Source organism: Ascidiella aspersa, chromosome 8, assembly GCF_963924565.1.
Source record: "Ascidiella aspersa chromosome 8, kaAscAspe10.2, whole genome shotgun sequence".
Taxonomy (NCBI): Eukaryota; Metazoa; Chordata; class Ascidiacea; order Phlebobranchia; family Ascidiidae; genus Ascidiella; species Ascidiella aspersa.
In genome coordinates, this window is record NC_139454.1 from 14,688,259 (window position 1) to 14,705,051 (window position 16,793).

Below are 16,793 nucleotides of genomic sequence, written 5' to 3' on the forward strand. Positions count from 1 at the left end.
AAGACAAAATATATTTGGCGGAAACGGGTGAAAGGCTACAGTGCAGAGGAAGCTCTTTGTGTGCAACAATGCCAAAAAAACACAGGGAACTCACAAGAAAGACAGAAGATACTTTTTAGCAATACACTGTACTGTTGTATTTGATACCTGGTTTCCAAAATATTAATGTGTAGTAATTAGTATTTAGTAATTATTACTATACTGTTTAGCTCAGTGGTTCCCAACCTTTTTGCTACATTCCTCCCTTTGCTCATTTTTGAACTATTCATTCCTCCCCATAAGACGAAAAACAAATATAACGCAAAAAATTGTGGCAATTTGAAATATCAATTTATTTCAGATGACAACTCAATGGGAAATTTGCTCTTGTTTGCGCCCTAAAAGTAGTTGTATACGCGGCAACGCAAGTCATTCTCAACACCAAGTTTATATTTGGTGTGCCCTTAATCTGTTCCAAATGTGAACCGACTCTAAATTATAATGGACGGTGTTCATCTTAGTTATATTGTAGTTTAGTTTTATAAAGTATAACTATTTACCATATAATGTGCTTATTCGGTAAGAATTAAAATTTGTACCAACAGTCTAAATCAGTGGTTCTCAACCTTTTTTAGCTTACGGACTGGTAAAATTTAAAAAAAAGTTTTGCGGACAAGTGGACCTTCAAAAATCAAAATCAACTCAAAATGTAATTACGACAAAAGTATATGCAACTTAAAGCAAATAAGGGAAACTACAAAAAAGCAATTTGCTTTGGTCTTTTTGATATCATAGGCGTTTTACGTACAACACTTGCACCATTGTGAGGAACAATAAAGTCCCAAGTAGACTATTAACATTATGTTGCGTCACAAAGCGTGACACAGCAAATTACGGAACTGTCGAAGTTCTACATTTAATGGACAAGCTTTTAACATCTTATATAAAATTGTAATATATTTGGCGGACCGGCGGTTGAGAACCACTGGTCTAAATGTGTCTGCGATTGTATGACAATAGGCTTAAATCTACCAGGTTATTTTAAGGGCAACATGTTAATTTTGTAATTTAAAGGTGCTCCATAGATAGCCAACCTACAATGAGGAATTTATAAACTCAAACTGTTGATTGATTTCGATTGCTCATGTGTGTCGTCGTGAATAATATGAGAACCACTGATTAGACCAAACAATGTAATTTAAATAGGTCAGTTATTGTCCCGTTTTGATTCCTAATAAGGATATGTGAAATAGAAAAAGATAGTTAAAAAAACACTGGCCTAGCCCATGAGGCAAATAAATATTGACATGCCTATATTTTACATGATAGGAAGTTATCTGTGGCCAACATAATGGACATCCCTAACGTATATACAAAAATATTCTAAACACATTTCCAATGTAAATTTTTTTACTGTATTTATGAAATTCCTCCCCTGAACTCATAAAATTCCTCCCTAGGGAGGAGTTCCTCCCCGGTTGGGAACCACTGGTTTAGCTAAAAGACATAGTTCACTATCAATGTTCTGTCTTGAATGCCTATAAATTACTCCAACAATCATGTTTTCCCTGCAATGAGTTGATATTTTTAATGATAAGCTTTGATAATATTGAAGTCTAGACAGGATTTTACATAGAATGCAACATCACCAGCTTGGTAAGTGAATTCTCATTAATAAATTTAAATCCTTCAATGGAAAATATTAGCAACTGTGTCAGACTTAAGTTTGCTTTCATGTATGGCAATAACATCTGTCCTTTTTCATTGATGCATATGGTGTTTTTTTTTGAGTGATCCAGTTTTTGTTTGATTTGAATCATCACTAGGGCGATTATTTTTTGACTTGTCAAAAAAAGTCAAAATTTTGTCAAAATTTACTCGTTAGGTCAAAATTTTCAAAATCAAAATCGAATAAAAATGCACGTAAATCGTCTAAAAATAAAAAAATAACTATAGTCAGTTTTTTAAAATTGGTCTTTTAGTTGTTTTGAAATTTATTGTACAATTTTATCAAAAAAATTTAGTTTTGATTTATGTTCAAAGTCATTTTAACCGTATTATATCTTTATTAGGGCAATATACGGTATAAAAAAACGTGTGATTAAAGACGCCTAGGTTATTTAAATCAATGTATTTCTAACAGGTCAAAATTTGTCAAAATTTCAATTTTTTAGGTCAAAATATTTTATTTTTTAGGTCAAAAAATAATCGCCCTAATCATCACAAAGTTTGAATTTGTTCTCAAATATTATATTTCATGATTTTTTGCTTATGAATTTGGCAATAATTGTTGGTGGTGTTTTCTTGCTTTCACTATCTCTTTTCCTTTTCTTGTTGCCTTAAAGTTCTTAAATTGCTTCTGTTAGATTTTTCCGAATTGCATCCTATTTTGCAGCCAAAAAGTTTTGGCTTGCTTTCATCTCTTTTAAAACTGGGTTTATTTTGCTGTGCATTGCTTTTATGAAATTGTTTATTTGTTCTGTTATACAGTCAATCATGTGCTTGGTGACGTATTAGTCAGTTTATATCAGTTTACCTTCTTTGAATGAAAAGCTTTGCGATATACTTTTGATCCAAATATTGTTTCAAAGTCTAAATTAGAATGAATGTAACTAGATGGTCCATGTGGAAAATCTTTACTATACAGTTGGTTTGACAAGAAGTTGCTTGTCTTTTGATATAGGTTTGGGAAAAATGTGGATTCCTCAATCTAGGTAAATTTGTTGGGCGATAGGATTTTATGTGTTAATGTAAAGTGTTGGTCAGCAACCCAAGTGTTTTGGTAAAGCAGGGGTCAGAAACCTATGTATGATTGTAAAGCAGGGCTTGGCATGCTAGATCCAGCCAAACAATGTAAATTATCCAGACTGATCCGTTTTCTCAAACAGAGTACAATGTCTCATATACTTTATTAACCAAACAAATTATTGAGTTTATTGGATATTTTTGTTTCAGGGCATTTTTTTTCAACCTAAAGCTGCCATTCATACCATGGAATAACCATTTACCGCGTGATTTAAATTCCATTTCTGCTCTGGATAAAAAAGTTCTACTTACTTATATAAAAATTACTAATTAAAACAAAAATAAGGTGGGACTGTTTTGCATAAAAATACCTTTTTCCTGCCTTTAGTTGATTGGCAACATATTGTAGTAATCCTGAAAGCTCAATGGGATATTTCCTGAATATAGCACCGCAAAACGAAGCAAGACCTAAAAAAACAACACATTTCCTGTAATTATAATATAAATTTTCATAAATTTCAATAAAAATTTACTCTGAAGCCAATTTGAAATATTGGTGTCATCATGTTTCATACGTTCCTTGGATGGGTTTGCCAAAGCTTCAATGATACAGACTACATTTGAATCCATATTAATAGAAAAATAGTATTATAAGAAAAGCATCTGCATTTTGCCTCAAAATTTGTCAAACAGACTTGGGTAAAACAAAGTTGGTGAACTTTATTTATTCCTAGTGCATTTCACATTATGTTTTATAAATAAGCTATGGTTTATAGCAGGGGTCACCAAGCTAAGGCATGCCGGTCAGGCATGTGGAATATTTCTTTAAAGAAGAAGTACAGTTGAAATATTGTCAGATGTAATTCAAAACTAAATTTTGATTCAATTTTAAACTGGACGACAAACTATAGAGACTTACTACAGTTTTTTTTTTTTGTATAGGTATTTATTTTTCTATTTTCTTCGTTTAATGATAAGGTTAATAAAGTTTGATTAAAAATTTTATATCTAGCAGCAATCTCTAATCCTAACAGATATAACCTTGGTCTTGTGACAAGCGACAATATTATGGAACACTGTTTAATTAAATTTAGTGATGAATGATCAATATAGAATTCCAAGTATTCTCCAATAATCGGTTTTGAGTCTGGAATAACGAATCCTGAATATTGAATCCTAGCATGTTTTTAATTACCTTCAATATTTTTGGTGGCATTATTGATCTTTGTTCAATTGCCCAGTGAGGGTCATAAATATGGGCTATTAAACATTGTCAATAAAAAGTTATTAATGATTACCTAAACCTTCAAATTAAAGAAAATACAAAATAAGTAAAAAAGGATACATGCCAGCACATCATAAGTAAGATTTGTAAGGTACTTAAGAGCATCCACTACAGGCATAATCAAATTGTCATAACGTTGGATCTGTGATAGAATCTAATAAACAAAAAACAAGAAAGGACATTATAAAGGGGAAAAAAGGACATTATATAAATGCAGTGCCTGTTACGCTAGGTGTTACATTAGCATATGTCACTGGACTGCTGTTAATCAACAACACATAAGTTTGAGTGTACAAACTTTTTTTCCAAGACAATTTTTTACCACCAAGAGTTGTTCAGGGGTGTATAACGAAATCCCAAAAGAGCATTTCTAGATGAGCGAGGGGGAAGATGCTAACTGGCAGCAACTAGCACAGGGGTCAGCAACCTTTTTCTAGTCACGGGCCTAAACCAAACTAAGAAAGGTCTCTGGGGCCACACAATAAGTTAACTAATAATTGTGTTATTAAAATGTTAGAACAACTATATATCAGGCGGCTATCGTTTTTTGCACTTAAAGACGTGTTTAATTACATTCAATGAGGCAGTAAAGTGTTAGCGCAAAGTGCAAAAAAAGCGTTTGTTTGGTGTAAAATTTTTCAAGTGAAATGAAACTACTTTGAAGAAGCGCGAAAACTTTATTGGTTAATCTAATTCAATATGTACTGAGTTTTTATGTCTGGGCGTACCTTGCGAGCGAAGTGAGTGCGATTTTTTTTGGTATACCTGTATTTCTTTCAAGTTTTTATTACACTGCTGAAAAATAAATGTTAAAAAAGGTCAAAAAATTTTAAATTAGTTTTCTGTTTGTCTGTGACGCAGTCAGCTTTTCACGCCGCAACGGTAAAGAAGCACTAATCTTTTGAAAAGACATTACAAAACGTGATCAACCGGATGTATGAAGATGATTCGCGCGTAACGGGAAAGGTTTCGCACTTACGTAGTTAAAATAGTCAAAAAGTGTGTGAAATGGACTGTGTCTATTTTGTCAAATAGGCGGCAGGCCGAATGAATTACTTTGACGGGCCGGATCCGGCCCGCAGGCCGTAGATTGCCGACCCCTGAACAAGTACAACGACTTTGTAACTCACAAAACAATAAATATCAAACATTTAGCTACCGTAAGCTGGGGATATTTTGGCCCAGACCGGTCAGTGTTGTTTGTAAAAAAGCAGATTGGTTTTGAATCATTTTTGTAGTTAACAAACTAAACCATGTGTTTGTATGTTCTTAAGTATTTTAGCTATACATAATACTTTTAATCTAAACAGTTTAAGGGCATTATTTTCTTGCGTCAATATCAAACTAAGATTGTTTTAAAAGTTTCCAAAAATTTCCGAAAACTCTCCAAAATTCCTGTTAATTCCCAAAATTTTCATGGAAAGTTTCGGCTCTGAAAATTCACAGGAATTTTGCAACCCTAATTCTAATCAATATTATTATTTTTACCTCTGATTCATTTTTTAGAATAAAATTAAATATATCTACCAACAGACTCAGTTTGAAAAGTGAACTCCCGATTTAAGTGTGCAACGAATGACAGACATAAGTGAGACTACCAACCGACTCCTCAAGGCGTTAATATAGGGGTGTCCAACAGGCGGGACCTAACAAAATTAGCAGGCACGCCCCCGACCCAACCAAAAAATAATAATAAGTTTGTTATACAGCCAAATGCTATTGTTTATTCACAATATAAAACAATCGCTGCAATTACGACAACTAACAATTAATGATATTATAACATTATACAGCAGTGGAGGCTAGCAAAAGAAATTAAATAGCTTGGTGTCAAGAAACAAGAAGCAAAAGTCAGCTCACCGACAGACACTTAGATGCAGTAATGCACATTGCTACTATACAGCTCAAGGCCATTCTTTCAGAGTTCGGTTGAAAATAACTGTTTGCAAATAAGCAGTTTTGGTCAATTATCATGAATGGTTTGCTTAATTAATAAAACAAATGTTTTCATGTGTATACAAGTTTTTTTTTTCTAAATAAGGGTGCTGGTCTAGAATCCTACTACTTTTTTTTACAGTAACGAAACGAGTTGTCACAAATAAGGCACAAGAAATAAATAATAAGAGAGAAATAAATATAATAATCAGATTAATATGTTTGACCCACCCAAACCTGTACCAAACTTGCACCCTAACCCAACTAATGTTAGCCATTTTAACCTTCAGGTGAAAATGTGGTCTTTAATATTAAAAAGAATTAGTAACTAATCTTTGGCACAGGAAGAAGTTAAAAGATAAAAATTGAGCTGGACACCTTTGCGTTGATGTATTTAGTTTCTTTAATTCGTTATTTTATGAAGAAATAGTTTCTTGGTTTTTCTATATTTCTCAACTCTAGCGATGACTAGTGCACAATGAGTAAGAACAGGTAAATAAAAAATGTGTTTGTTTTAGTTAAATTGAAGTCCATAAAGCGTCATGACAACAAGGAAAATGTGTAATAAACAAATTTTTGGAAACGCCACTACGTTTGGCGAAACATTCGTTGTTGATTGTTTCAGACTAAGCATGACACTTTAGCCTAAGAGATTCACTTACAAAGGCATATGAGATGGAAAAACAATAGCGCGAAGCAGAACTTTTTTTTGCGTTTAGTAGTTTAAAAGTAGCCAAAATATGGAAAATGGAAAATGGCCTTGTACCTATAGTTTGTAAAATAGGTGACAGTCAGGAATCAGGATGATGTTTATTGGCGGGTTACCGACTAATGTTAGAAAAATATTTTTAGTGAATCAAATTATATAGTAACAAGATTTATAGATAGCTCCATGGACCAATAAAAATGGTCTTGTGACCCACTACTTGGTAATGGACCACATTTTAGGAACAACTGGGTTAGGAGATAGCATTAAACAAAGTTTGATCTTCATCCTGCTTCACAACAACCATAACAAGGGTTTAAAAACAAAAGTACATCTAATTACAAGAGGCCTTCACTTTTATATGTTGTCGTACTCGTCACTATTTTATGACATCATTATTCATTAACGTCAGACGGAAAATAGGGGAATTCCTGTAGCTGAAAAAACATTCTTCAAGTTTGCAAAAAGTCTAAAACTAATGTGAAAATAAAATAAGATTTAAACCAATTTATAGTAGTATTTTTGGATGCATTCTTTTCTATTATCTCATTTCTATGAAATGGTTTAAGAAAAAATTGTTACAAAAATTCATTTGTGTATAGAAGTATCAATGTAGTTGCTAGGACAACATTAACACTACTTTTTTGTGTGCCACAAAACGAGTCTTTAGGAAAAATATTGTTACTGCTCCCAAATCAATTAGACAAGTCTAACAAACTGAATTTATTCTTTAGCTTTTAGGTGAAAACAAGCATATTGGTTACCTCTTAAAAGCAAATGCTATAAACCCAAGATTGCCTCTTTTTTAGTTAAAACAGTTGCTTTATTACTTGGTGACCTCCACACAAGCCCTTGCAACCTTATGTTTCAGAACCACTGATTTAAGCAGTGCTTTAAAAGCATGACAATTTCAGCAAAGGTAACATTTAAAACAGGGTTAAAATAAGATAGGACATGGCTTCATGCCTACACAATTAACTATAAGTAATGTATTTATATAAATAATAGAATATTATGTTATATAAAATTATAATTAAAAAAACATAAATTACAAACTAGTAAAATAGATTTACATGACATGCTGACAAACCAGGCCCCGAGTTGAACACAACCTAAATTACCAATGCTTCACTTACACAATCAAACAGAACAGTCGGATTGCTATGACTGAGCTTTCCCATTTGTCTTCCAGTTTGCTTCACATTCTCCTTTGTAAGTCTCCTATAACATTTACCATTTATTTGACACAAGTTTTTTAATAATTGCTGTATGTTAAAAAAATGACAAGAATTTTAACCTCATTATGTACTTTGTCCTATCAATAGTACTACTTTTGGCAATCAAAAGTTGAGGATACTTTTCATATGTGTTGTTCTTCCATTCACCATACAGCCTATACCTAAAAGTGCAATCTATTTTGTTTAAAAAATATTTAACTTCATGCCTCTTATAATATTCATTAAAACTAAAATTTTGGAACAAACCTAAATAAATTACCTTGTTTGATAGGGGAGTAGTTTAACTACCAACCAAATTTCCTCTGACAAGTTGGCGTTGCAGGACAAAAGTGATAGAGATGACAACAATACAACATTGATTACATCAAGCCAACCACCAAAGATGTTGGTCTATGCAAATATTATAAATCTCAGTTGCTAATGTTGTAACTTATTTAAACAAAATAAAATTTGCTCAAAAATAAGCAACTTTAAATCCAAATATTGGTAAAACATCAGAAAAATACAACATAGTGACCTACCACCAACTGTTGATCCGAAGGGGAGGCTGTCTTGTACTGGGATATAAAAAGCAAGTTTAGAAGTTTTATGCTCATCAAAATATGTTATATCAAGTAGTATAGTGTTGTACCTCAGTTATAAAGCTATGTGCCAGTCTGCAAATTTTCACTATCAGTATAGGGTCCAGAGAAGTGTAAGGTCCCAAACGAAGTAACATTGGAAATACAGTATCATAAAGCTGGGCATACTGCGACACAGGGGAAAGGGCTAAACAATGGGATGGATAGTCAATATTCTTCGACTTGCACCCTTCTTTAACAGCAACTCTACACATATAGACATAAATTTGTAAAAAATTAAGCACAATTGTTTATATTTTTCTCATAAAAAGCCATGCAAACAAAAAAGTCTAAAATCTAAACGGTCATTTAAATGTTACAGTTCAGTTCAGAATCCATTCTCTTCAACATAGCAAAAACGAACAATATTTAGTTTTTCTTGGCAACATCTACTGTATGTTATTCTTGGGTTTTTATATTTCTTCTTTTAACACTGGTTTACAATTGACCGCAAACCTTTAAAAGTTATGTTTATTAAAAATCAAGTCATTAAAAATTTACTTGATGTTGTAAAATATCTGTCTATCACAAAAACAAACTTGTATTGTGCTGTGCTGAGCCATCATGGTTTACCGAATATGTAGCACCAAAACTTAAGACTGTAAGGCAGTGGTAAAGCGTAGTAAATTTGCAGATTAGTTTGTTAGTGGTGGATTTTTAAACAGCTTAAAATACACGGATTTAGAAAACTAAAATGAAGTTATGTTAAATTTTAATTTAGTAAGCGTGTATTGCTATGTAGTGTAACTTTAAGGGTGATACAAAATCCCAGGGTGTTTTTTGAACCAGTCTTTACTTATTCGAAGTGCATATCCAGAAAATCAAAAAGGGGAGGTCCCGAAATTTAAAGTTAGGTGATTCCCCTATTTTCCGTCTGCCGTTAATAAATAATGACGTCATAAATAGTGATGGGAATGACGTCATAAAATAGTGATTGTGATGACGCCATAAAAAAATAACCAGACACAGCCAATACGTCTCAGCATATTAGCATTAGGAATTGTGACGCTAGACGAAGTACTGTGTTTAGGGATGTTCAAAGTAGAAATTCTGCTGTTTATTTTGGGTAATTGGAAACAATAAAATTTAATGCTTTACGGATGATTGTTGCGCCTAATTGCACAAACGCATGTGGTAAGTTGGCCTGTCGCTGCGGCGACCAATTTATAGGGCTTGCTTTAAATGTAACCTACTTCGCGTCTTGTGATAGCGTTCGTCTAATAATTAAGTGTCAATCAAGCGTTATTGGGGAGCTACTAATGTGTAATGTCAGGTGAGGAGTTCGCAATTTGCCTAAATGCTTTAAGTGGCAAAAGTAACATTACATTGTAAATGCGCTATAGGGTTACTTAAGGTCAACTTTAGGCCAATATTCACCAAAGGTTATGCAGTTCTACACAGCATAATTGTCAAGTATTAGTTATGTCAATAGTAACTTTGTATTCTTTGCAGTACATTATTGACTGCTCAACAGATCATGTTAGTCAAAAAAAAAGCACTAAGATCCAAGAAAGAAAAAAACAAAAACAGGACCGACAGGATACTCAATATTGGCAAAAATAATAGTTGATATATTACAGTTTACACAACTGCTTCAAATGACAGTTGTTAAGAATGTTGGAACATATGGGTATTTTTTTTATTATATTGTACACATGTTAGCAAATTGTTTGGGCGATTTATTGCTGTGATTGTGGGCTCTGTAGGGTAGATTAGGATTAATCTCTTCCCCAAACAAAATTGAGGTTAAATTATTGAATAAAAATAACTAGGATCCGCTATTCTGGATTCGTTAGTCTAGATTCGAAACCTATTATTCTAGAATAGCTTGGGATTCTACTTTGAACATCCCTAACTGTGTTATTTGGCGTTTAAAAGTTAGAAAATAGGCTAACACTTGTCTATTTCAAGCTTAATAATTGGCTTTACAGATATTTTATCATAGAAGATTTTTCACTAAACACAAATTTCTCATCAGCTTAAGCTTGACCTACGTTAGCGCGACCTGGTATTTTGTATTTTCAGCGCTTTGGTTTATTGATAGGTGCGAACGCACACTTTCGCAGATGGTACTTCTCCCCATGTAATTCTGGAAAGTCGCACATACTGTTAGTGAACCACGATTGTGCTACTAGCGGTGTACATTATGCTAGCTTTAATATAGTTTTTACAGAAGTGGAGTTGCACACTAATTGCACAGGAAACTTGGTGGATTTCTCAAGGGGTTTTGATGCCCTGCAAAAAATCCAGGGTGTCAAAACACGCTCTGCACACCCACATTTGACGCCTATGACCACAGGTATTGTCTACAGGTGTAATTAATTTACATAGCCCATACAACCACAACATAGGGGTTATTTCATATAGTGTATAGTATTAGGCCTTTTTATTCATGCTTCATGTGAACATTTTTGTGCTTCAAATAGTTTTTCTCATTTAGGATATTGAACATTATTTGGATATATTTTGCCTATTTGTGCCCATTGAGTCAAATATACTTTAAATTGAAAGTATTTCCAATAGAAATCAAATACAGGCATTTTTCAACGAGAGAAGTTTAGCTGCATAATTCCATTGAGTTTGCTGGAGAACAGCAGGTATTTTAAAGAGTAATTGTTTTATAATGCAACGGGCACCCAAACGAAAATCATGGATCCGCACATACATGTTAATGAATTATGGCCAGAGAAAAAAAATTTAAACGCAAATTTGGCCCTTCATTTAATAAGGTTGGATGAATAGGCTCTATATAATGTATTTACCAGATAAAAGATATCAAAATATGCACGTAACAACATCATGATATTACACAGGAGACTTTAGGTTTATTACAAAGGTTACAATATTCTACCAATCCGAGGAGAATGTGGGAGTTAATAAATCTCAATATATAATAAAATAGTGATAATTGTTTTAAAAAATAAAATAAAAATAATTTTCAGAACATTGTCACTCGTGGTATAGTTACCTTTTATATAGTGGGTGGATAATGTAAGAGACAAGGCGACACAGGGCAAGTGCAATAGGTTTATGTGAAAGCATTTGATTCCATGAAAACTTATCAAACAGATAACTTGAGTGTTTCCAGTCTCCGATACAAAGCAATGCTTGACATAAGCCGAATTTCTGATTGGGCATTTGCTAAAAAAATGGTAGAAATATTTATCAACAGCTGGATTACAGCTATCATATATAGGTTATTGCACAAGAACAATGAAAATTTCTGATAAAATATACATTCCTACAACCATAAATCTAATGATTATTATACGTCTATATTCAATTTTGATGACTTCTCCTCATTCTTCTCTGTTGAGTTAAGCACCATGACTGTGCTTCTTCGAGCCTCCTCAGTAGTCTCATCAACATAAGACTGCCATTCCTTATGCAAAGTGTCATCTTCAGGGACCAACTATATAATAAAGCTAAATATGAATCTAACAACATAAAATTTTAGAAATCTTTTTGACTTAATATTGAAAACTCGGCATTTACTCATTACAGTTAGTATCCCTATATTAAGGTTAAAAAGAGCCAAAATGGCAAATGAAAACCAAATAAATAGTGCAACACAATGAAGGTACAAATTGACAACAATAATGGAACTGTCAGCATTTTAAAACCAAAAAAAAAATTAAAAAAGATCAGCTTATACCTATATTAATTAAAAACCACTTCGCGATTTCTTCCACACAACATTATGACTTACATGAAACCTAATATCCTCTTAATAAAAATGAATCAATAAAACCTAAAGCAGAAAATATAGATAAAATACACTTCGTTAAACCTAACAATTTAAAACTACTAGCTTATACAGGGCAACAAAAAAAGTTAAAAAAAAGCTTTCCTAAAAAACTAAATGTTTCCTACATGAGGCAATAGGTCATCCAAGCTGACTAGATCATGTTGTACTAAAAGTGCAGCAACGTTGAACAATGTTGATGGAGTCTGTGATGCACTTGACTGCACAAAACAAAAGAGTTAAAAATTAAAAAAAACATAACATTGGACTTTCAATACCAGTTAACCGGATCTAACTACTTGGTCTGCTCAACCTATTCACACTTTTTAACAAAATATTTGGTATATGAGTAACATATCATGGAATTTTGTAATTTTCCCAATCACAGGCACATCATTTTAAAAATTCGAGGATGTGTTTTTTAAATCAGTACAAAATGTTTACATATCAGTAATAACCAAGAAAGCGTAACAATACTTGGGAAACCGATTTAACGCTTCTGTATTATCATTATCATTGAAACAAAGCCCAGTCAAAAATTGAATGGGTGCTCTAAAACGATGAAGGACAACATATAGTGGCAAACTACTCTGCTCACAACAAAAAAATGTTCAAGCGCTGTCAGCGAACAAAATAACATTTCTGCAATACACGATTATTATTCACCACACTAAATTCTAACGCCGCTCAAGTTAACAAAAGTGCTGACAAAGTTGTAGCATACCAAAGTTTTGTGGTAAACCAATATGTCTATTATTTCTTGCAAGTTTCTAAAGATAGATCGAACAGCATAGTGTGTTTTAAGATTTAGAAATTATTATTTTATACGAAGCGATGTGTTATACAGCGTATTAAAGTTAGAAATAAACACATTGACAGTTCTGTCTATTTCAGGCTCAGTTTATGGGTTGATGCAGATTATACCAGAAGAGGTTTTACCCCAAAGGGGTAACACGATTATTATTCACCACACTAAATTCTAACACCGCTCAAGTCAACAAAAGTGCTGACAAAGTCGTAGCATACCAAAGTTTTGTGGTAAACCAGTATGTCTATTATTTCTTGCAAGTTTCTAAAGATAGATCGAACAGCATAGTGTGTTTTAAGATTTAGAAATTATTATTTTATACGAAGCGATGTGTTATACAGCGTATTAAAGTTAGAAATAAACACGTTGACAGTTCTGTCTATTTAAGGCTCAGTTTATGGGTTGATGCAGATTATACCAGAAGAGGTTTTACCCTAAAGGTGGGTTGATGCAGATTATACCAGAAGAGGTTTTACCCTAAAGGGGTATGCATGGTGCATTAGGGATGTTCAGATTTAACTTTTTTTTAAGTTTATGTTTTCTGCTTGATTTCAAATTTTATCACATATATACAATAAAATATATTTAAACAAATTCTTTATTATGAAAAAAAGGCATATAACAAAACTATAACAATGTCATAGTTGAATAAATGTAATAAGGAAAAATCAATGAATAGCTTTTTTATTTTTTAGCCAAGGTTTTTTTAGACAGTACATAAAGACTTAGTTGCACCCATTATGAGGACCATGAATCGGGAGAATGTGTCGGCCAATCACATTTCTGCTTGAGTAGCGTAAAAATAAACCAGGAATCTGTGCCAATCAAATCGTCTAAAGTGGTATAACTTTTGATTTTATGATGCAAAACTTGAATGCCTTGGTGAACATCTTCAGGTTTTGCAGTTGAAAGAAGTTTTCGGGCAATTGCTGCCTTCATGTCGTTGGTCATTTGTGGGTGATTACTAAACAAGGAAAATGTGACAAGTTTGTCTATGAAAATAGCATCATTACCCATCTGTTCAGACCATAGAAAACTTATCCCATTCACCTTGTACTGTGTGTTGCACCTGCTTGATCTTCTTCTTCTTTCATATGGACGATCTTATTATTTCAGTTCAAATGTCCGGGCAGAAGTCAAGATGCCAGTGGATAGTCTCATCGTCCAAGAGTGTCACATCATTTGTCCCACTTGGTTGGCGATATATGGACACCGTGAGACTATGTGATCTGCAGTCTGTTCCTCCAAACCACAGTCGCAGAAAGAGCTTGTCCCTATTTATTCATGGAAGACCTGGCACGCCCGACCCCTGTTCTCAGCCCGTTAAGGCGAGTCCAGGCTCGCATAGGCAGGCCAAAATCTGAAGGTTTATTGGAGGTGGTGGGGTATTAGTGGTGGAGAGGGGTAATCTTGCTCGTCCTTCCATTTGGTTGCCATTCACCTACACCAGAGATTTCCATTCACCTACACCAGAGCTTTCACATTTCTGCAGCGATTTGAGAGCAGCTGGTACGAAGGGGTATCTCAAAGGTAGCCTTTGGTATTGTGTCTCCTCTGGGGCGAAGCTCAGCGGGCAGGATGCCTGCCAGGGTCGGAATGTGAGTGTCCTGTCTAGATGCACAACGAGGTATGTTGACATATAAAACCAAAGTTCTTCCATTGGTATTGACGGACAACACACGTTTAACTTTTTATTGATGTGGACTAAGAGTCCTCTCAACACTGCACCAATTTCCTTTAGCATGCAAGAGCGCCAAGTCATCAGCATATGCTTGGAAACTGTGCCGGGCAAATCACTTGTATAAACATTAAACAGCAAATGAGCCAGGACTCACTCCCTGAGGCATGCCGTTTCTAAGGCGTCATAACCTGCTTTGATGGAGCCGTTGTTTGTCTTAAAACAAAGCTGCGATTATGGACAAGTTCCATGCTGGCTATGAGTTTGTTAAAAATATTAAACACTGATTATGCTGCTATATTAAACGACAATCCTCAGCAACATGCAAGCTTGCTACAGGCTGTTGAAGATCACAGGCGATCATACACAGGTTTTAAACAATTCTCTGAAATGTGTGATACATTAAATGACAACTCTAAATTTGGGGTAAAGTAGGGCTTTATGAATACATTTTACATAAAACTGGAAAATAGATAGTGATGCTTTCTTTCCATTGTTTAATACAAAAACTACAACGTTTCTGTAAAAATGTACAGTATCATGTCAGGGGAAGTCCCAGATTACACAAATTTCAGTATGGTAACTTTGGGGTGTCTGCGGAGCCCCTAAATGTTGTCCAATTGTTTTGAAAACTTGTGAAACTGATTTTTATGTGACACATAATGGGAAATCAAACAGAAAACATAAATTTAAAAAAAAAAGTTAAATCTGAACATCTCTAACAGCAAAATAATCTAGCAAAGCTAGCAATTCAGGTCAGACACATTAACCAGATCTTAAAAGTTATATATATATTTCGCCAACTAAGGCATCGTCAGTATATCTGAATAAACACAAACGCAACAGTATAAGAAAGAGTCAGAAACATTAAAGATTAAATAAAACAAAGTAAAATAACTAAAATATAAAAGCTTTCAAATAGTAGTGACATCCAATGTGTACAACCCCTGTACAGAAACAATAAGAACGGGTCGAGAGAGAAACGCGGCACGCAAAACAACTGCAAGGCAAAAAGAAAAAATGGAGTAGAGGCGTAAGGAATTTTAGAAAATGGTAAACAGGCAGGCCGTGGCTACTAAATTGTCAGTGTTATTTTTCACTAAAGATTGTAAAAAATTATTCCCTAAAAACATTGTTTTGAGCGGAAACTGCTTTATGGGTCATTAATTTGTTTATCCATGCATGGAAATAAATGAACAGACTTTTTTTCCAACTAAGGCATCGTCAGTATATCTGAATAAACACAAACGCAACAGTATAAGAAAGAGTCAGAAACATTAAAGATTAAATAAAACAAAGTAAAATAACTAAAATATAAAAGCTTTCAAATAGTAGTGACATCCAATGTGTACAACCCCTGTACAGAAACAATAAGAACGGGTCGAGAGAGAAACGCGGCACGCAAAACAACTGCAAGGCAAAAAGAAAAAATGGAGTAGAGGCGTAAGGAAACGATAAGAACTAGACAAATACTACTTAATTTGGGGCAGTACCATTTTTTGAATATTAATTCTAGCTTTAATTTTGTTAAGCCATCTATCCTCACAAATGTCTAACATGTGGAACTGTGGCTGGGCAACAAACTGAACAATATAACAGCTAGAAATTAACGGTCTACAGTCAAGTATACCGGGGTGGGTTATGGCGTAGTGATGTTGCAGTGCGGTTTTGTCACTTGACCATCGTGTCGAAATGCGTTCCATAACGAACGGTGGGTAGACCAACGGATGGAAAACTTATTTTTGGTTTGCCCCACGTATTGTTCTTTACACAACGTGCATGTCGCAACTATGTACCGCAATTGCGGCAGGTAAGCGCTTCCTTAAGCGGTATAGCATGGCTGTGTGTGGCTATGTTTGATGTTGAGCTCACCATTGCGACGTGTTTGCCGAAGTGGCCACACAAAGCGCAATGTCCGCACGGGTGGGATCCCGCAGGTAGGGTCGCTTCTATTTCAACGCCATGCGCAATTCTTTTATAACCTATAAGGAGGTTACCAAATGTAGCCGGCCTCTTGTAGGTGATGGAGATGTTCGGCTTGATGACCCGCTCTT

At 34.1% G+C, this 16,793-nt stretch overlaps 1 protein-coding gene across 3 annotated transcripts in view; it reads right to left on the reverse strand.

Moving 5' to 3' along the window:
• LOC146136266 (THO complex subunit 2-like) overlaps nucleotides 1–16,793 on the reverse strand; it is a 74,200-nt gene that overhangs the window by 27,321 nt on the left and 30,086 nt on the right. For all 3 annotated transcript variants that reach the window (XR_014501584.1, XM_083395669.1, XM_083395668.1), the window contains exons 8-18: nucleotides 12,382–12,474; nucleotides 11,780–11,920; nucleotides 11,477–11,649; nucleotides 8,520–8,715; nucleotides 8,410–8,445; nucleotides 8,148–8,278; nucleotides 7,948–8,049; nucleotides 7,787–7,871; nucleotides 4,070–4,163; nucleotides 3,258–3,338; nucleotides 3,096–3,192 (exon numbers count right to left, since the gene is read on the reverse strand). Coding sequence is in view for 2 of the 3 variants with exons in the window: in XM_083395669.1 (XP_083251795.1) it covers nucleotides 3,096–3,192; nucleotides 3,258–3,338; nucleotides 4,070–4,163; nucleotides 7,787–7,871; nucleotides 7,948–8,049; nucleotides 8,148–8,278; nucleotides 8,410–8,445; nucleotides 8,520–8,715; nucleotides 11,477–11,649; nucleotides 11,780–11,920; nucleotides 12,382–12,474 (1,229 nt within the window). In the remaining variant the exon portion in view is untranslated. The remainder of the gene's footprint in view (nucleotides 1–3,095; nucleotides 3,193–3,257; nucleotides 3,339–4,069; nucleotides 4,164–7,786; nucleotides 7,872–7,947; nucleotides 8,050–8,147; nucleotides 8,279–8,409; nucleotides 8,446–8,519; nucleotides 8,716–11,476; nucleotides 11,650–11,779; nucleotides 11,921–12,381; nucleotides 12,475–16,793) is intronic.